The 21,686-nt window shown below is 41.7% G+C and overlaps 1 protein-coding gene across 1 annotated transcript in view; it reads left to right on the forward strand.

Moving 5' to 3' along the window:
- TMEM132B (transmembrane protein 132B) overlaps positions 1-21,686 on the forward strand; it is a 227,971-nt gene that overhangs the window by 193,622 nt on the left and 12,663 nt on the right. The window contains exon 6 of the mRNA XM_026058871.1: positions 20,686-20,891. Within this exon, the coding sequence (XP_025914656.1) occupies positions 20,686-20,891 (206 nt within the window). The remainder of the gene's footprint in view (positions 1-20,685; positions 20,892-21,686) is intronic.

The raw sequence follows: 21,686 nt of genomic DNA on the forward strand, positions 1-21,686 counted from the left end.
AGAGATACGTGAACTCTTGCAAGTGTCAAGAAAAGGCTGTAAAACGAATGGGTACTTTATCAAAGAAGATCTGGGCATTTATTTGAGTTGCATGTATTTATTACTTGTGGAGTGCTGACAGTGTGCTCAACCCCGTGTAAGCGTGGTGTGGACACAGTGCCTACCCTAAAGATCTCGCAGCTGATTAAGAGTTACACAGCGCTTACTACAATATAGACCTTCTGGGAAGTAATCCTTTATTGAGTTACTTGTACAAATATCCAGTGCAGCCTCGCAGTGAGGAGGGGAATGGCATTACCCAGGGAGCGGCAAATGGAGATTGCCCAGCAGGACTGCCAGCAAGGGGGAGTTCTCTGCTTGAGCTTTATTGTCAGAAATGGTAAGTTCCTAGTGGGAAATACTGTCTGCTATTTATATGCTTTATTTATTTGCTCTTTTCTGATGACTTCTCCTGAGCTTACTGTTTGGATATAAGTTGCAATGCTCCCCACTGGCTGATAGGTTTTCTCCTAAAAAATTAAGAGAAAATCCTTAAGAGACGCAGCCTTTCCTTAGGTCTCTTGCGTTCCACATTAGCCACTGCAAAGCAAAATTAATGTATGCCCTTCCTTATTGTTTTCCTTCTTAATTCATTCCTTTCTATAGAGGCTCAGCAAGCACCAATTTTCTAAGCGAGTTTTTAATCGCCTGAGCCCAGCGTGCTTACTGTCTTCCAATCTAGTTGACATTTGATGCAGTCAGTATTTCAGAATACAATGATTTTTTTCCCCAAACCTGAACGCTCTATAGCCAGCTGGTAACACTTGGCTGCAAATAAGCATAAAATACTCATGGCCCTGTGTGAAAGACTATAACCTTTGATGGTGAGGTCTCCCCCCACCAGATGCACGAAGGTGATGTGAAATGGTTTCTTTCCAGAAATAGTGTAAGATGGGGCACAGAGAAATTTATTATTTCGATACTAAGAGCATAGGCTGGGGAGGCGGCGAAGAAAGGAGGGAGGAGATGAGAATGCAGTGTGCTGAAGTATTTCTCACTGCTTGAATGTTTGCTTTGAAAGGGCCTTTCAAGAGTACACGTTGCCAGGGGAGATTTTCTCTCCACATCTTTTATTGCCACCCCACAAATCAAAGATTTCAATACACTAATACTGGAAAACCACAGACTTAAATAGTCCCTGCCACACAGAAGCTATAGCCTTTTAGATTTCCCTAACCTGTAGCAAATACAGCATGAGAGATTATCAGTGTAAGATGAGAAAACCCTTCCTCGGAATAAATCCTTCTTTTCTGTGTTTTAAAGTGTATTTTATTTTGTGCATTACAAATGCCAAGSAAATCTTTGCAAAATTACTGAGGGCAGGTCAGGACCAGAGTACCATAAGCAAGAACAAAGTAACAGTGAATCAAATATGGGGCAGATGGGAAATGKCTGCAAGTACGGGGCTGTGTTTTTCTTAGAAAAGGCTGCCCAGAGCTGTGTCTCCTGCTTCTAGCCCATCCCATAACACCTCTTGTGCTAAGCCTCCTTCTGTGGAGGTCTTGTCTCTTTATGCAACATCAAGTTGGAAGGAAACCAGAGGCGCAGCTGGATCCTAAATAACTGCACTCACTAATCAGGCGCAAGCGTGACAGCCATGGCAGCTCACCTACTGCTGCTCTGATAGGCTTCAGGGAACTTCTAAAGCACGGGGCATGTCGAGTTCTCCTGCAAGGCTCCCACATTGCCTGGAGAGCAGGTAAGAGCTGGGGCAAGGAGTTGGGGAGCATGTCGCAGTGTCATCCCAAGATGAAGTGGGTCTCCAGTGGGGCCTGGGGCTGGAGGCTGGGAAATGCTCCCCATCGTAGCCTCAGAGGACTATTTGTGCCAGATACACTCTCAAGTCTCTGCGGCTGTAACCCAGCATCTTTGCAGCGGTGTACCTGGCACAAGAGGGAGCTGCATCAGTCAAGGCCACTGCTTCAGGAGCAGAGGAGCAGGGAAGAGCGACCAGGGCACCAGCATCTGCCCTGCGCTATTTTGTGCCCAACACATGTCCCCCTGTGGGACTAATTGCTGGCCCCTCTTCAGAGACAAACGATCTCTGAGGAGTTTAATATTCACAGCAGCACTAAGTTGCTGGGTTTGGAAATTCTTCAGCTGCATTGTTTTCTGGTAGAAAATGCTGTTTTGTTAAGACTGAAACTTCTGTCAGGAGCAAAGTTTTCTTGAGATGGCTTTACCTCTCTGTCTCTGAAAGCCTGGGAAATCTTGGATTCATCCCAGGATAGACTGGGAAAAATGTCCAAAACTCCTGAAGTATTCTCGGGAGAGGAAGGTTGCTTCTTGTCCAGCTCTAGTGCCGAGTCTGTAAGTAGGCGAGAACAAGCTTGGTGACAGGACCATGGTGAGATGGGACGAATCAGCCAGCATCGTTAAAGGGGAGAGTTTGAGGAGATGCTGGGAGGCTTCTCTTTTATGCTTTTTAATAATGCAAATGTTCACAGCATATGGATGTTTCCCAGTATTCTCTGTAGATACCATGCAATTATAACTATTTAAGATACAGCTTGTTTGTTTTTTACAATGTTGTTGATGAGGATGGTTGTCTAAAGTCTAGTAGACAGCCATTTGCTAAGACCTTCTGTTCTTAGCAAACTTGACAATGTGGCTTGTTTAATCGCCTTATGTTATTATTGATATTTTCATTTTCTGTAACTAATTTTGCTGAGGAAAAAAATATTATTGCCAACTTTGAGCTCCTTAATTCTTGTAAGAAATTGCCTCCAGCTTCGGCCCATTTGAAGAATACACAGATGGTCCTGTACAGGAGCGTGCTCCTTTGAGAAAGTTTCTGATGTTGTGTTTGTGTCTGTGGGGTCAGGATGGGAAGAGATCCTATTTACAGAGACTGAAGAAAATTTGAAGGTGGCTGCTGTTGCCTGTCTTTCAAATAATTATTTTTCTGTCTGTCACTGGGAGTTCAGAACGAGCTTCAGTGATCTCAGGGAAATGCCTGAGGTGCCTGAAAATGAAGGTGATTCCAAATAAAGAAAGCTAGGATGAGACTGAAAAACAACAAAAAAAAACAACTAAAGACAAGAAATTTAACGTATACCGAAAGGCAGAGATGTGAGCGGAGCAGTTCATCCCTTCCAAGCTACCCAGCTCCACACAGGATATTTGTGCAACCTTCCCTTAGCCCCTTTGCTGTAGCTACAGCCGTGGTACATATGCTGCTCTGGGGGAAGGCAAAGGAGATATCCACCAGTGCTATCTAACTGTCATCAACAGAGTAGGCCTTTTTACTTCATGAGAAATTAACCCTTTGTACCAAACCTTTTCCATGACTTTTGAAGACTCAGACTGTGCCTTTCAGGTACTGTAAAGCGTGTTAGATGTAGGCCTTGAAGTACAGGGAAAGGTTGTGTTTTCTAGGTATCATGCCTCTTGAAAGGCTCTGGGAACAGAAGTTCTGCTTGGAAGAAGTGTGTTTTAGCTATTCTAGTTTGAATAAATTATTTGCTGAGATGCAGTGGACTATAGATTGACAAGACAGAACATATCTGCACAAGAATGGCCCTTGAATCAATATGCCTGTGCATTGCCCTGCATTGAGCACAAGTTCACCAAAAGTTGGTGACCTCTACCAGCCCACAGTGCTGCTGAGACTGACTCCTGTTAGGCAACAAGGCAGGTAGCAAAGTGTAGAAAAGCAAACATCTTACTGCCACAAAAAAGGTGCTCTTCCAAGTTAAATCAATAGGACTACATCTGTGACCTGCCTAAAACATAAAACTTTAATAGAGTTATTTCAGTAAACAGAATCTTTGATAGCCACAAGCTGATTTCAGAGATGCCTCCTGCAGGAACATGTCCAGGCTATAAAGAGATGAGATTACTAGCCGATAGAAATCATTTCCTTTAAGCTCATGAGCTCTCCCCTCCACGAAAATTAGTATTTACACTTAAAGCACCATGTCAGTGGTGAGAATACCCTGTGTCCTTTTTCACGTTATCCTTTAGCAAACAGAAAATAAAGTGGACATAGGATGTTCCCCAGTACCTGCTGCCCTGGCCAAAGTGATTGCTGTGGAAAGACTCTTTGGCTTTGTAGAAGGCTGGGGCACCCCCAGGGACGTGTTCTCTCTCCAGCATATCCGTAGGCAGAGGTCCCAAGCTGGGACGTTGCAAGCCAGGCTGCTTGGGCACCACAGACAAAGGTCAGAGAAACGCTGTGACTCTGCCCTTCTCCTGCTGCTCCCCTAGCAAGACAGGAGGTTTGGAGAAGAGGCTTCGTGTACACCAGAAGCTCAAGAACTCGTGTTTTAAAAATGGTTTTAATAATCCTTCCTTAGGTGTCTAAATTTCTTTAGATGTGGGGGGAGACAGCTCCCTTGTGGCTGCATATTCCACTGGATTGCAGGCCCCTGTGTCCCTGTGCCCCCTAAAATGCCTAAAAAGCATAATCTTAGGTGCTTATCAGTAGTGGAAATTAAGAGGATGTGGGGATCCAACTCTCTTAAACCCTTTTGAAAGTCTTCAGGTATGGAGAATCAAGAAAACAGATAGGGGAAGCCACATACTTGTAAGCTGTAGGAACTTAAAGGGACAAAAATGAAAGAAGAGCTGAAAGGAAAAAGCTGAAAGAAGGCTGAAAGAGAAGAATAAGAAATCAGAGAATATGAATGGACAGAAAAAGGTGTGTGGTTATTGGCAGGAGGTGTAGTTAAAATCCTAAACAAAACTTCAGGAAACCCTCCATTGCCACAGAAGTGGGGGATCAATGCAAGAAAATATTTGAAGCTTTCAGGATGAAATAGGAAATGAAGCCACAGAGGATGAGATGACAGCGTCCAAAGTGTACTTACAGTATGAACTTTGTAAACGAAAGAAACTCATATGATACCACTGAGAAGCCAGTATTAAGAAAAGTCCAAGATCAGTGAAGAAGAGAGGGAATGTGAGTTTCTTAAAGAAAATAAGGGCAAAATCAGCTAGAAAGCCTTTAGCGCTGATGTTCCCAAAGAGTATAAAACCACAGTATAGCACCTGTTACGGCACAGTGGTGTATGCCTGGGACACGCTGCCCAGAATTTGTGTTCTGTTTGCGCAGAAGTGTGACAGCCATAGTATTCGATTACATTTTCGCTGTTTAATTTGTACAAATGGGGAAGGAAGTATCTCCAGAGAACAATAGTGCAAAACAATAGTGAAAAATGAAATCTGTGCTTTACATTAACAAATCTTCTCTAGCTATAGCAAGCTAGGAGATGAAAGCAAGATAACCACCTAGAATTTCATGTGAAAGTAATTTCTGGATTTGTGCATGGAATAACTCACATCTGGATTACACTTCTCTGGTTGTCTGTCTAATAGGGCCACGGTATCCCCTTAAGTAAGTCTGCTGGGGTCAGCAGTATGACTAAAATTCATATAAACTCTCTGCCAACTTTAAAATAACTAGTTTGCCTACCAGCTACAGCAAAGACTTCAGCTTGGGCTAAGTGACCTGAGCCCATCTCAGCCTGACACTGAACTTTGTGCTGCTCTAATACAATTTTGCCAAAACCCAGGTTAACTAATATACAGCTAGATCAGGTATATTTGCCAGAGTTGTCATCCTGCCCTGTGTTAGGATTACTTAGCTTCATTTATTATTTATTACTATTTATTTATTATGATTTATTTCGATTTTGCTTTCCCTGCCTGTCTCTTTTTCTAGGCCTTTTGAACATAGCACCATTTCCAATGAGACAGCGTTTCCTTTCCTGACATAACCTGAAAGTGTCCTCTCTTTTTACATTGTCTAGATCTGTATGCATTCAGTAGTATAATGCGTGTAAGAACTGCATTAACACCAACAAATTTACAGTCTTCAGTCTAAATACCTCTTTGCATCACTGTTTGAACGACTTGTAACCCTGACATCATTTGATCCTCTGAGCAGGGAGAGTGGCAACATCTCTCTCCTGCAGACCCACACCAGTGATATGGTCTAACGCGGGGGACTGGCTACTTCTACTCTGTACCATTGGCACAGGTATTAAATGAACCTGTATTTCCTGAGGCCCAGACCAGAGGCTYTTAGGGAATATAGCTGTGTCATTTTGCAGATGTGGCATCATTAAAAAATATAAAGAAATACAAATAATCAAGACAAGTGACCATTCCTGATTTCTTTATCCTCTGTTTATAGTGTTGTTTGAATACACTTCCCATTAAGTGTGTAATGTGCCTCTAGGCCTTCTGGTTAGGGAAAAGAAATTACCATTGCTAGTAAAAGAGCCAAATGGATTCGTATGTTTGCTGTGATTCTGAGGTTTGGGATGTATTTTTATGCTGTGTATAGCTTTTAGATATATTTGTCTTGTGATTAAGTGAATTGGTATAACTTTAAGAAAAGAAAGCAAGCTTTTTTTCCTGTTCTGTGTTTTTATGTTCTTTGACTATGGTACATTCATCTGTATCTAGACAGCCCTAAGGGGAGGCATAAAAAACAACCCAAAAGAGAAAAATCCAAAAGTACAACAGAAAACTTATGGCAGCGTTCTGCGGTTTGTCACTGATCTTTCATGCATGAGTTGGAACGTCTGTTTTTGCCCAGATTCAACAGGGGAACTTGAGAGCTTTACAGATCTATCTTGGCATTTAGATAGAGTTCATAAAAGTACGTGCACTACAGCTGTGGATGGAAAAAAGACTGATAGATAGGAAGAATACTCATTTGTAGCTGGATATAAACAGCGTCTTAATTTGGTGAGAAAGAAGTTTGGTTCACCCAGATCTCATAGACCTTAGAGCAAAGATGATCCAGTGAAAAGAGCAATGGAGAAGGAGTCAGTAGCTCTACACTACAATCTCTGCCTTTAAATTAAAGTCAATAGCAAACAGTCTGTTGATTTTGTTAAGTCATGGTTTCTGAAGAGCTCTGTGGAAAAAGGTAGCTTTTGTGTCATGCAAAATGTCATGATTTTGACATTTGTTCTCACTGTGATTAGAAAGTTTCTAAAATCCTCCTCTAAAGAGAAGGCTCTGCTACATGAGTGCGGTATGAGGTTATTAATTAGCTGCGTTCCCTTATTGGTAAAAACAAGGATTGTGACAGTTAATTTTCTTTGTAAAATGTATAGAGATGACTAGCAGAAAACCGCTAGAGAAATGTAATGTAAGCACTGTTCAGTGACTTGTAGGTAGTACCTGTTGTGTGTGGCTGAGTTGCATGTTTGGGTAGTAATAAGCCTAAAATGTGGGGAAAGATGTCACCCTTGGCAATGCTGTTCTCCGTAGCACCATCCCTTGCTCGCAGTGGAAGACAGTTAAAAGTCAAGAGAGCTCCAGCACACTAATGAAAGAGAAGAGGTAGGAAGGGTTAGCAGGAGATGCCAACGGCCTTTCTTAGTCCTGCAGACCCACTAGACAGAGACCACCCGTATCATCTGTGCATGGAAATGAACAGACATTTCCATCTCGAGTGCAACATGTTCATTACCATCAGTATAGTGGCCAAACAGTTGCATTACAATCACACCAGGCCTGTTCTCATTCTGCACAGCTGATGTAGCCAAGATGTGCTGCCTTCCCCCTTGTTGGAGTTTGGATTTATTGACACAGTAAAAGTCAAGTAACAGACGACAACAGACAGACTTCACCCTGAGCGTTCTCCCGACCGGGCTGCTCCTAGTTTTAAATCCTGCAGGATTTGGTCTGTTCCACTCCCTGCTTCCTCCCGCACCAGAGAAACAACTCACTCCTCTCCTGTTYCAGTTGGAGAACGCAAAGTGCAGCCGCTACTGTGACTCAAAAGTGATCATATTTTTGTGCTTATAACTCATGAGGTATCTGTAAACCCYGCTGTGACTCCGAAGTAGTGCAACTGCTGTGCCCGTGTGGGTAACAGAAGGGGAACTTTGCCCCAGGTCTCMCTCCGGCTCGGTTGCCTCTGATCCCACAGAGGCTGTTCCCTCTGTCCATAAGCTTCCACTGTTCTTGTCTTTGCTTTCCCCTCCTCTCATCTAGCAAGAAACCTCTGCTAGGCGTAGGAGGATTTGCAGGTGTACAGCCATTTCGGGAAGGAGAGGGAAGGAAAGAGACAGTGGGTTATATAAGAACCTATTTTCAAAGGACAGTATTATTTTCAAGGGATTCCAGCTGACTGAGGTGCAGCTTATGTATGTATATGTTATACTAATTCCTTTGAATTTTTATGCAGAATTTAAGTTTCTCAGTTGAAGCTGAGTCAAAACTGAACCACACCATCTTTAGCACAGTCTTAGAATCTGTTAAATAGAGAAACAAGCAAATCCAGGACTTTGCATTAAGGAGTTAAGCTGCATCTCATGACTGTGTCATTCTGACATTAGAGAGATGAAGTATTTTTTTGGAAAAGATCTGCTGTGTCATTCAGTCACCTCCCGACAATTTTAAGAGCCCCGAGACCGTACACGAGCAGAATTCYGGCTGTATTTTTGATAGACTGAGACTTCTTTCTTTCCGGTGCATTCATCTTAAAGGACCTCCCTCTGTTTCCTTGAGTGACTGTCCAAGAATATTCATTGCAAGTAACTCTGCAGGAGCACAGCTCGGTGGGGACAGTCACCAAGGAGACTGGGTGGCGGGGCCCAGCGCGAGGCTCCCAGAGCCGGGAAGCACCGGAGCTGGGACAGCCGCACGGCCCAGCGCACTATGAGGTGGGTGGACCTCTGCAAGAAGCACTGTTTCGCAGCAGGGCTAATTGGGTCGGACACTTGCAGCTCAAGGGAGCCCACCGGTGGTAGCTGAGGGCTCTGTGCTGGGTTCCCTGGCCAAGCACTCTTTCATCTTTTACTTTACTGAGCAATCAGAATTTCAGAAAAATCATTTAATAGATCAAGGCAGGAATGGAGATGATGGTAGATGTTAGACCTCCTCCCCTTTTTACCTTCATCATCGCTATAGCTCTGCTCCTCTGTAGCCAATGAACATTTTTTCTCATACCTTCCCTTTGCTATAGATAAGGCCCCTTGTTACAATACTGTCATCAGAAAGTGTTTTCTGCTAAACACAATACATAGGAATATTGTGGCAGCAATACTGGTTCTATGGGCAGGCAAAACCCCTCCCTCCAAAAAGAGTGACAGCTGGACTGCTGCAGTGCAATATGATGTGTGATCTGGCAATATAAAGAAATTGCTTTGACCATTTTGTGTATGTGGGGAAATTGCACCATCTTTTATATATCTAAACTCGATTCTCTAAGTTGCACCCGGGGAGGTGTCTCTTTTCCCATTTACTGCACAGGGAACTCTGTCTCCTACTGCTGATTCTGCACTGTCCTGTATTAGATGCTAAAGCAGCCTAGTAGAGGGTAAATATATGACCAGAGAAGGAAGATAATCTCTTAGGTAAAGGTCCTTGACATTCTCCCCAAATAACTTTATCAAAGTGCCTGGCTGAGTGAATGTTGTTTAAGGGCTGTTTTTGTTGGCTGTGTTTGCTGTCTGAATGTCCCTTTTTTTTTTTTTTTTTTAAACTAATTAATGAATTATTTGTTGCTCAGAGACTAAAAACTAGCTGGGAAGACTTATGAATGTAGATGCACTAAAATCTAGGCATAGGACCAAAGTTTTTTTTGCAGAATGTAAGTGTACTGCTGTGTATTTAAAAGCTCTTTTGAGATTTTTTTCTGGTTTCTAAATGTTCCTTTGGGATAAGGATGGTGTATGCTTTCATTACTGGTACAAGATTAAAGGCTAGATCAGTGTGACTAACATTCTTGACATTACTCTTAATACTATATTAAGCCCACAAGCTTTGTTACTTGGCTCTCTAGTCTTTTCCTAGGCTTGTGGTTTTCTGGCACTTTGTAGTTGCCATATATTCAAATTACATGCATAGGGAAGGTGTGCAGTCGTCCCTCTGTGYGCAAAACAGCGCTATAGGGATCTCCTCCCCTAAGGAGTAGTTCAGGAGCAATGCGAGGACGTTGTGTGCTGTGGCCCTGCCGTGAGGGTCCTCCTTACCTCCTCGGCASTGTTTATGCTTGGCGAGGGGAGGCCTGGGTGGCCGGTGTCCTCCACGAGGGCTCCGCGCACTCAGCCTCCCTGAGCGTTTTCCAGGGTGTGCAGTAGCATCCGCGAACTGTTTGTGGGCAGATGGGAAAACGTGTGAGTGACTTATGTTCTAGAGCAACCTGGAGAAACCAGGAGTCCCAGGAGACTTGGTCAGCTTCAGCAGTTACAACAGACCTGCAATGTTTTTTGAATTAGGCATTCTTTAGAAACCTCTATTTCCCCTCTTAAAATTTCATTGGAAAAACTGAAGGGTATGCAACACATGAAATTGAATGAATACGCACGTAATTGTTTCTTTTTCTTTTAATTTCATGGAGCCTTAGATCTTAAATTTCAGTCACAGGGATTAGAGCCATGAATCATGAACACTAAGTTTACTGAGTACACAGAAGATTACTTTTTAAGCCCATTATTTTGCAAAGAACTTCAGTGGAACTGAAGTATGTTTTATCTGCCTGAATACTTTCCCCTTGTACTTTTCTAAACAATGTGTAAATTATTCTGTCAGCCTTCAGCCCCATTTGTGCGAGTAATTCAAGTGCAAAAAAGGAGAAAACCCCACCTTRGTTTATAGCTCAAACATATGTGTTAGTTTCACCTAATTAGCAGTTTCTACAGAACAAGTTCAGTGTTTGCAGTTAGAATTGGTGCAAGAAAGAGCTGGCACCATATGCTGGGGTTTCACTAGATAAACAACTCTTAATCCCTTCTGGGACACCAGCTGATGAATATGAAGTGTGTGGATGTTTACTTAAACCAACAAGTGTTGGTAATGCCTAATCCTTAGAAGTTTAAGGATCAAATACTTACGCAAAAACCACCTCATACAAGGATGTGCTTAGAATTTGTGCCAGTGAGAGAACTTTTATCTCAGTGCAAAAGAATGAAGATGTCTATCTAGAGACAGGTAGGCCTGTCTGGGAAGGAAGTTAGCCCCAGAGAGATACTGCATCATGGTGACAAGACAGGCAGAAGCTATGCTGACCTGCATATGAGATTGCTTAAAAGAAACAGAAACTTAGGGAGCAAGAATGGGGCTGGCACAATTTTGATTGCAAATGGACAAGGAGGTAGGAAATACTGCTCTGAGCTCTGGCCCATATGTTATCAACAAAAGTAGTGGTTGAATGAAAACAAGAGTGCGCCTGAAGCTTCGCTCAAAACTGTGCTGAGGCTTAAATGAGCTTAAACCACAGGAGATGTTTCATGTGCATCTACTCCTCTGCATCTTGGCAGTGGAACTGCCACTCCATCAAGATAACTGCAGTTTGTCCAGGCAGTTTGAACGACAATATACAAAAGAACGTCAGCCTCTCAAAAAACATTGCCTAAAAATCTCCCTGTACCAAGGTTATGTCACAGTTGGCTGTCACTGCGTTACGATAGACAGTGAAGTCCTAGCACCCTTTGGAGTTCCTGGTCTGAGGCCAGTAAATCAGCAGAAAGTCTCTCATTTACTTCAACGGCTGTTGGATGAAACCTAAAAAAGGCATGTTGTATTGCCTRCCACTTATATCTCATTCTTCTTTCACATGTCGAAGTGTCCCATCTCGTTTCCCAACTGACTGTAGAGATGTCTTTGCTAAGACCAGCAGCAACATAGCCACCTCTATCTATTAGTTATTGGTATCAAGCATCATTTCTCCTTGTGCTGGGGAGCTGACAATCTGGATGGACCAACAACCATCTATTCCAGGTACTGTGAACAAAGGCATTCTCTTGTTTTCCAAAGACGCCAGCGTCTTAATATGGCCATTGATCTGACCTCATGGCAATGATTTCTATTTCTTAATCAGCATGTGATGATGATATAACCAGTGGGGAGAGCAGAAACATTAACTTTTAATTCCTACAGAATTCCTCAGCTTGATTTTTGTAGAAAAAGTGCAGTTAAAAGCTCAGCTGATTAGCAAAGGGTCTTTGCGCATGGAGCAGAAAACATTTTGGCAGGAACCATGTACTGCTATTAGCCGCCCCCCCAATCACTTGCAGCATTCACTGTACATAATCAATAAGAATGAAATGCCTGAACATCTGCCCGTCCTAGCAGCTGCACCACCACCGTGGAGGCAGAGCAGTTATTACTCAGCCTGAATTATGTCAGGCCAAGCAGCAGGCTGGAGTCTCTAAGCACACCCACCTTCTTCGGTCCTCCTCTTTCAACCTATGCACTCGCCAAACTTATCATCTCCAGCAGGAACGCCCCTGCACGGCATGCCTGACAGTGAATGAGAGCAGCTGTTCTGCACCTGGGACTGAAATCCTGGCAGATCTCATGTGTTGTTTAATAATTTTGCATAGATCAACAGTTTTTGAATAGTGCACACTTCATTCAATACAGCAGGTTTTTAAATTCTCATTGTACATTCATGGATCATTGCACCTTTTCTAAGCCACAGCAATTGTCTCTATTGTTAAACCAAAATGTTAATGTCTTCCATGCTGTCCTTCCCTCTAGTTCAGTGCATTTCAATGGGGGTTAAAAGGTAAAAAGACTCTAAAACTTCAAATAGCCATTCACATCATTATAAACTATACCTAGTCACATCTCCCTCCTCCCTCAATAACCTGCTTCTCTTCATCAGTAATGTTAAATAGTGACATCTACAGAGAAAACCAACAGAGGCTTCTTCAATAAAACAATAGGGTATCACTAATTCTACTGTGCTAATTGCTGCTGAGCTGGTATTAATGCGGTCTCATGTTGTCCATGCAGAGTTCTGTGCATCTGAGTAACTGACAGTCCCCTCCATAAGCCTATTGCTCAGTCCATTACGTTTTTCTGGTCTCTTGACCATACAGCACTTCAGTTTATTTTCCACTTTTCCAAATCTCTTCTTTCCTGGACAAAGAATCTTCCTTTCAATCTTCCTTCCAACTCCTCCTCATTACACTTCGGGCCTGAGTATAAATTGGAGTTTGTATTTTGTACCATTGCCCTGAGTAGTCTTACTTAAAAATAGGCCTAGTGTGGCAAACAGGTATGGATGTTGTTATTACCTGGATGTGTATCGTTACCTGTGCTGCTCGCTGCAGCCATGGGGAGCTCGTGGGGGCCTTCAACTGGGCCCCTGCGGGGCTGAGCCCTGTAGTGCTGTGCTCCCACTAACGCCATACTTCCAAAAGCAACTGGTTGTTGGATTGCGCTTCTACCTCTAAGGAGAGAAATTTGAATTCCAGACATAGGTTTTGGATCTGCCACCTTAGTCCTTTAGAACAATAAATCTGAAAATAATTACCATTAGAAGACAGTAACTTCAAAATGGCCTAGACTTTCCGATGGAAATGTTCCCGCAGTTTCGAAAATCTCCACCTACCTAGTCTAACCTCTGAAACTCTGGCCTTTGATACTGGAGCATGTTCCACTTGAATCAAGGTGATTGACTTCAGCAGTTTTAAGGTTGAGACTCTGAGTAACTAAAAAATTTAAAAAAGAACAAGAATATCTGAAAATAATTGTCCCCCACACATTGCTGACAGATAATGTGATTGGCCTGTTGTTACAGGATGCCACGGTGCTGTGGGGGCTGAATAAACCTTCCTTGAATCCGAAATTCCCCTAACAGCAGACAATTAAGGATACATCTTGTTTTACTGCAGAAGTATCTGTTTTTCTCCTCTCTAAATTTTACAATTTAAGACTTAAAATGAGTATTTGAGATGTTTCAGGCCCATCCTGACATATTTCAGTTCTCATATTTTCTCCATTGAAATGGTACCTGTGGGAAAAAATACATTATATTCGTAACTACAGTTATTGGACTGCTTTGAATCGTGTAGTTTGTATACTATTTTTGTATAACATTATTATTCAMTGATAAGATGAAAAGAAATACATACCCATCCCTAGTGTTGGGTAATACTTAACTTAAACTCTTGCTATTGTTTCTAAGTAGGAAACAAACCTTAGAATATATCTCTAGGGATTCCTGTAGCCAACACTTATATCTGAAACTACTGCAGCTATTCCAGAGAACAGTACCTGGAGAACTAATTTGCCAATAAAAACAAATTAACTTGAAAAGAATGTTTCAAAAGTGACACTTCCAAGGCTATTCTGCACACGTCTAAAATTAAAAGGGAATAAAACTTCTGTTTTCATTGGTTTCAATTTCAGCATCATGTCATTTGCCTTCCTTTACTCTGTTTATTCTTAATCCACCATTTGCCTCAAATTGTTTGGAGACAATATTTGCAGACCCCAGTACACATAAATAGCTGGGGCAGGGAGCGAGGAGGCAGAACTATTTCCAGAATTACCTGCTTTGGAAAATTCCTGCTTGTGGAAGAAGTTGAAATAAATGTACTGTAAGACTAGCAGGCCAAATGTAATGCTTGGATAAGTACAACTCAAGAACTTCTTTGAAGGTTGCACTGCATCGGCGCATGGGGGTCAGAAGCAAGTGCAGTGTCTCCTCCTCCCTGGGTGCTTCTCACCTCCCTGGATCCTGATGGACAGCACAGCTTCGCCCTGGAGGCGTCCTGCACTGCAGTGCTGCTGCCTGTACAGGAAAAAACAGGAGCGGCACAGGTTGGCCCAGAAACGTTTTGCAGAGGTTTGCATGCAGTTAAAACCGCAGGGTGGGACATCACTCTGTCATGGCCACGGAAAGCCAACAGGCTCTGCAGACGAGACAATGTCTGTGTTCTGGGACAGAACTGTAATTCTATCTTGTCCAGCTAGTTTCAATTTAAAAGAGGAAAGGGAATTAAAGCCAATGAATATTCCCACTTGACACATGTATATGGGCAAATACTATGCACTAGAATAATTAACATGTTGTGATATAACATGTAACTACAACCAAAACAAGAAGTCTGATGTTTTCCAGACTGACAACTATCCAGGAAAGTTCTGAATTTAAATAAAACCWGCTGAAAAGTGGCAAAAGGTTTATTTGTCTCCAGCCATGAGGCATACCTTTCCCAGTCTTGTTGGTTTAGGACAGACTATGTAGCAATGGCTACAGGCTGTGCATAGTGCAGAAGGGGACAGGATGCAGGGAAGGCACAGGGTGAAGTAGCTTTTTGAAAGAGGGAGAAAGAAGAGGGTAAGAAAAAGAATCTTTATTTTCAACTGTTTCCCAAACACTTAGCCAGATTCCTCAAACTGAGGAAGTAATTTTAAACCTTGCTAGCAAACATGTAACAAGAAGAATACTAAAAGCACAAAATAATCCAAAACAGAAAAAAATTAATATAGCCATGCTGTGGCCATATAAAAAGATGGAGGAGACATAAGAAAAACACACAACGTAAAGGCTTGTACTTCAAGCTCAGCAAGTCCTTCTTTAATTGGCTAACAAGACAATGCCGGGAACAATACAGCAGAAAAGGTGGGAAAGAAGGCATTCATGAAATATCACAAAATTAGTTTTAAGATTATTATGAGAATGAGCCATTTACGCTAGGTACCTTTCACTTTAAAATCCTGTTACTATTCTTCTCTTTATAGCCTCAGCTGCAGTAATGAGACTTTGCATCCTTTACGTGTTCACTGCGAAGCAGCACTGTACACTGCTCCTCTGACCTTCTGTAAAGTCTGTAATTTGCTGGTCAGTTGTCCCCACCCTCCTCTTCTGGAGTAGCTCTAGCTCCTGAGCCCATGGCTGGGAGGGCYGGTTTTACAGCGTACTTGGGTGGCTGCAGCCAGATCGAAATCTGGGCTCCATCTCATATGCCAGCCATCAAGGAATGGTGTTGTGTCTCAGACGGGGATGGTAGTAAGGTTGGGTTTTGCTGTTCAGAAGCCAAGGTTACAAAACTGAAGAATTGTGTGCATCCGCCACATTAAACGTGAGTATTATTAAATACTGGTAGTTCTTGACTATAGGTAAAAAAAATCCTCTTGTAAAAGGCAGTTCTGCTGAGGTACTGGTGAAGGCTGTTTTGAAAGCAAGTGCAGAGGACTAGTCTACTTTTTAAGGGTGAAATTCAGCTCCAAATTAAAATTAGTTGGGAACCAGCTTTTTCCTGACTGGATAACTGAATGGCAGCAGCACTCAGCTGAGCAGGCGGTGCATTAGACCCAGTTCTGATGCCCACTGCCTGTGCCTCAGTGTCCTCTGCTAAAAAATGCGTTATGAAAACACCAGCATGCGTGTGTGTGTGTGTGTGTGTGTGTGTGTGTGTGTGTGTTAAAAATTCACAGATGAGAAGTGCCACAGGACAGTTTGGTATTGTATTCGGTATTAACTCTTACATCTGTAAGAATATATTTGGTATTACATCTTACATCTTACTCTTACATCACCTAAATTCCTAGCTTCTTACAGACACAAGAGTTTTGATTGATTTCTGTTATATCTAATTCAGTCTCCTTACTAACTGATCTACAAGCTGAGGGTAAAATAAAAGATTTTGAATAAAACATGTCTCTAAAATTGTAAAAATTAACCATGCAACAAGCTTTATTTGTTTTCTTGTCAGTTCACAGTTCTTTTTTTACCTGTTCACCCAAAGGGTGTGTAAACCTTTGCTGACCTGAACATCAAATGGCTTCCCAATTACTCTTTTGGATTGCTAGCTACTTTAGTACTTGGTAAGTCTAAAATGAGGAGGCTGTGACAGGTTGTACAGGGGAAATTGTGCTTTTTAGAATTACTTGTGGGGATTGGAGCCAACCACCTGCTTCAAAGCCCAGAAAGGTTAATTGCAGCTCTCTTTCTCTTGACCTAAATACCAGAGCAGATAGCTGGCCATCCTGCCCTTCTGGCTGCACACTGTCTCAAATAGCATTTTCTGATTTTGCCAGGCAATTGGGAGTGGATAGYGGCAGACTGTTTTAAAGAGGCGTGCTCTGTGCATTTTAGATTAGAAGATGGCAGTTCTAAGTTTTTGCTATGTCTTCTTACTATGGAGTGTTTGCAGGAGAGATTTCCTTTAACAGCATTTGCCCTCTCTCTTCCCTCAGATATATACCAGCAGCTCTACAGAAATCTGTGTGTAAGTCACTGGTAATGCAACTCTCCCTGAATCACAGCTCTGCACCACAGCTTGCCCCACAATGAGTCTGTAGGTCTTCCCATGTACACAGACGTGCACTCCCCAAACTCTAGCAGCAGGTCCTATGAGTTACCATTTCAGCAAGCTCACATGCCACTTCTGGGAGTTACAGGGCAACTGTAAGAGCATGGATCAGACTTAAAAGGGGAGAAAGCGAAGGGAAACAACAGTTCCTGGGGGCCCCCGGCCTCCCATAAGCCAAATACTCTTGGCACGGAGTCCACAAAGCTCCATGTGTATCTCATTCCCTCATTGCTTTGGAGGAGCATGTAGACTCCTGTTAACACGAAATCACAGCTTTCATCCGAGAACTGGATGAAATTAATTCTGTGTGCAAGGAGTTGGAACAGGCTTTGGCTTGGCTTATCGAAGGCCTGCAGTGCTTGCAAAGTTGTGCCACTTCCCAAACCACTGTACTAGAGTTTTGTCCTAGGTCTGTGGTAGACCCTTCTACCTGCTACAGTTAGGACCTAGAATTAGAAAAGTAGAGGTTTTGGTGACAGAAGCTCTTGCATAACCATCAGCAGAAGCTGCCCTGGGGCTTTCCTTGGCACTTTTCTAGAGTGATAGGAATTGTGGTGCAGTAGAGGCTCAGGACTCCTTAGAGGCACTGGGTTCATAAGACTAGAAATCACCTTTAGAAATAAAAACTATTTTTCGAGATTCCTAGTGAAATAGGAATGCTGGGCATTTGCTATACATGCTAAAGGTTCTCATTTCCTTCAGATGAACCAAGTCTACTTTCAAGTGAATTAACAACTGCTGTAAGGTTTAGTGAGCGTAGTAGTTCCTAGGTTAAATGTTGTGAATTTAACAGAGAGAGGCTTACTCAGGCGGGCTTTAATGCAGCCAGTATGGCTAAGAGTGGTCATGGTTTCAGATACTTCAGCATGGGCTAGCAACTAGATTCAGCCGACTGCTGTGGTTTTCATTGCTATCTGTGCAATCAAACAATTTTCCTTTAGATTACTAGGTTTGCTTGTATCTAGTAGAATAACTCAAACTCTTGATAGGGAGTTGGAAAAGAATAATTCATCTCTTCACATTTTCTTACCACGAATGGATGATTTTCTAGAAGATACACTTCAGTGAAATCTGAACTCCAAACTCAGCACAAGGGCACATAGTTACATGTCCTGAATTATACTTACCTCTTGGTCAGTGTAAGTGACTGGGTGGCCCTGTATAGACATGAAATCCATAAAATTTGCAAGCCAAACCTGATGATTTTTTTAAAGCTACAATTAAATTCCATCTTTCTTTTCCCTGATTTAGCACCTTTCTTGCCTGCTGACAAAAAGACAAGACTATTTTAAACAGCAAGAAGAGAAACTAAAATATTAGCCTCTGTCATGTCAGATATTAGTTACTCCCCTGATCAGGTCTTGATGTTTTTCCTTCTCTGAGTTTTCTTAATTATTTCTGTCTTGTATTAATTCTCACAAAGCTCCCTAGATGTGGGCTTTATGATTTAGAATCTCAGCTGCTCAATTAATGGGCTTGATTAATGTGCTTAAACTTCCCAGACACACTTGTGACATATTATGAGGGGGAAACAGGGATTCTGAGTACACTCCATCTCATTTGTGATACTCCTGAGCCTGGAGTCCATTTGAAGCTCTTTATCAGATAGCTAGATTTTTTTWAAAAAAATTCTTGTACTCATTAAGCATTGATGTGGATGGAGTATTATCTTATCTTCAGAAGAGTGTCTTAGTTTCCTTTGTCTATCCCTGGTAACCTGGCTTAGTCCCTTTGCAAAAAAGTAATTGATTGCAGTTTTAGCACATTAATTAGGATCTGTGAAACTGCCCTGAAAATGGCAAATGTGGAAGTGCAGCTGTTTTACTTTATATATTGGTATTGCCTATTTCTGTAGAGAAAAATACCAAACAGCGAGTTTTTCTAAAGAGAATATAAAAGCACTTACCAATATTTTTAGTGAGGTTATTATCTAATAATTAGCAGTATAGAAGAGTGACAGTTGTACAGTGATGCTATAAAAGGGACAATGTGAAAAGTTTGGCTGTCAAATAAGATAGGTCTCACTAAGTGTGAAGCAGTCACTTCATATTGTCAGTGTACCAGCAGATAAATTAGCACAGTGTTTCCCAAATGTTTTTCCTTCCCTTCTTGGCTTAGGAGTAACCATAACGTCATCATGATAACTCTGGAAATAAAACTTGCCATTTAATGATCGGCATAAGGGTTGTTTGTTTTCGTTTGCTTCTGAAGTAGCTGATTCTTAGCCAAGTTGCCTATAAATTTTAAAAGTATTACAGGATCCATTGAGGCAAAATATTTTTTATGTAAATGTTCTCCATATGGTAGTAGAACTCCAGATACTGTCCATCTAACAGCAACATCCCACGTTAGAACTCAAGAAAAAAACTATGTTATTCCATGTGATGTTACCAGGGTTTTAAAGAACAAAATTCCAGTCATATGTGAGGGCTAGGTTTAAGAAAAAAAGGTCTGCTAGACATTTTCTATAATTTTTCTCTGTGCCTAATTTCTTTTAATACCAGAGAAGATTTGAGGTACATTTGCAGAGCAAAATCAACCTATGTTTCAACATATTCCCCACTGAAGACTACATGAGTTATCTCAGTGACTCCACTAAACCAGGACCTAATCACTGACTTTGCCAGAATCCCTTCAGGTCTGAGTCCCAATACATTATATAACATGACACAGAATGGTCCTGACATGAAAATGAAGTCCATTTCAGTAACTCAACTACATACCATGAGCCATGACTTTAACAGATTAAAGCCACAGTACATGGAATCTGTTGGAAATGATCACATCTCTCTTGCTTCAAAGCAGAATGCAAATCTTTATACATTTTTATATATATATACACACACACACACACACGCATGCATATATGTGTGTTTGTGTACACATATATATATATATATATAAAACATACCTCATCAAGAACAGAGTTCCATCTTTCCAGGATGCAGGTCAAACACGTTGCTATGTTGGACTGTTTCAAAAATAAGATCTGTGCTCCAGAGCCTTGATTTTGTGCCAAAGGATCCCTGAAACCAAGAGGGTAGACAAGTTGCAGTACACAGCCCACCTGCTGTACAGTACTAGTTTTGGCAATATTTTCACATAGTGACACAAGGCAACTATGGATATGTTTTGCTAAAACAACTACTGAGAAGTTCTAAAAATTAATGTTTCTATTGCATTTCTGCTCATGAGCCATAAGGGGATCTTTGTCTTTAAGCATTACAGTGCTCAAGGAAAGAGAGAAAAGGATTCTATTTTATGGTTCTGAGTCAGTCGTTTTCTTACTAACATATGGCTCCATCTTTTCCAGTTTTTTTAAGCAAGTTGTAAACATAAACTTTGATGCACATGGAGTTTGATTCATGCAGAGTTTAATTTGCCTAGTATAAAAGATTGACATAGGTTATATAACATCATGAAATTATTTTTATAGTTTGAGTAGTATCCGTTGTGGAAGGCAGAACTGTTTCCCTGGGGTACATTTTTCACTGTTTTTAACTAATTAAAACTGAAAATACAATATGCATGACTCACATTATTAGCATTGTCTTTGGATTGATGTATAATTCCTTGTGCTTCTTCAGGAACTTTTATTCATTTCCTAATTTTTTTTTTTTTTAAGGTTTCTGACAGCTGTGACTCCATCTTCGTTAATGGCAAGGAAATGAAAAGCAAAGTGGATACTATTGTTAACTTCACTTACCAGCATTTTACCACCCAATTAGAAGTGACGGTCTGGGTTCCACGGCTTCCCCTGCAGATTGAGATCTCTGACACAGAACTTAGCCAGATCAAAGGCTGGAGGATACCAGTCAGCTCCAATAAAAGGTATGCTTACTGCACTGGCACAGTCCAGATGTATGTCCAGGGTCTCAGATTTTAGAACTTAATGRATTTTTAGAGTGTTTCTCAGAATCTAAAGCTCTCCTGTTTCAAATGAGTTTAATAGTCTGCCTTAGCCTTCATCATAACACACCCAACAATGATATCAGTCAGATACATTCTGTCCTGATTTATAGCCTTTAAAGTCAGTGGCATTGCTTGGARCATTAGACCAGGACTCAGGAAATCAGATCTCACATTCTGATTTGTGAATCTGAGGAAAATAACCTGGACCTCTCCCACCTTGTATGTAACACTGTGTGTGTGATACTCAACACTGCTGAATAAAAGAAGGCCAGCAAGGGATCTCAGGCATTGTGCATACATAGCACTTCGATGTTATGCAGCTCCATGACAGCTTACACTCTGCAAGACCATGGCTGGACACAGTTCAGGAGACAGCTTGCACCAGGGATCAAAGGGGCACCACATGGGACCCAGAGGACATACAGATCTCAGTGCATGGAATATGGACACAGCCATTCATCTTGAACTTAGCTGTCAAGACATAGCTTTAGATAAGAAAACAGGGGAATCTTAGAGAAGAATATCCAGATATCTAAGGCTGTTGAGTTTTAAGAACAGTTCAGGGTTTCTGATTCTGAGTTTGATTTCCTGTAGCTGCTTTTGGGCTAAGTACTTGAGATCCCAAACACAGCTTCTCCATCACTAAAACTGGGTAACTCTTGCCTGTTTCACCATGTTGTTTGGAGAATTCTGTTCAGTCTATTCCTGCATACA

This window comes from Apteryx rowi, unplaced genomic scaffold (genome assembly GCF_003343035.1).
Source record: "Apteryx rowi isolate R43461 unplaced genomic scaffold, aptRow1 scaffold_15, whole genome shotgun sequence".
Taxonomy (NCBI): Eukaryota; Metazoa; Chordata; class Aves; order Apterygiformes; family Apterygidae; genus Apteryx; species Apteryx rowi.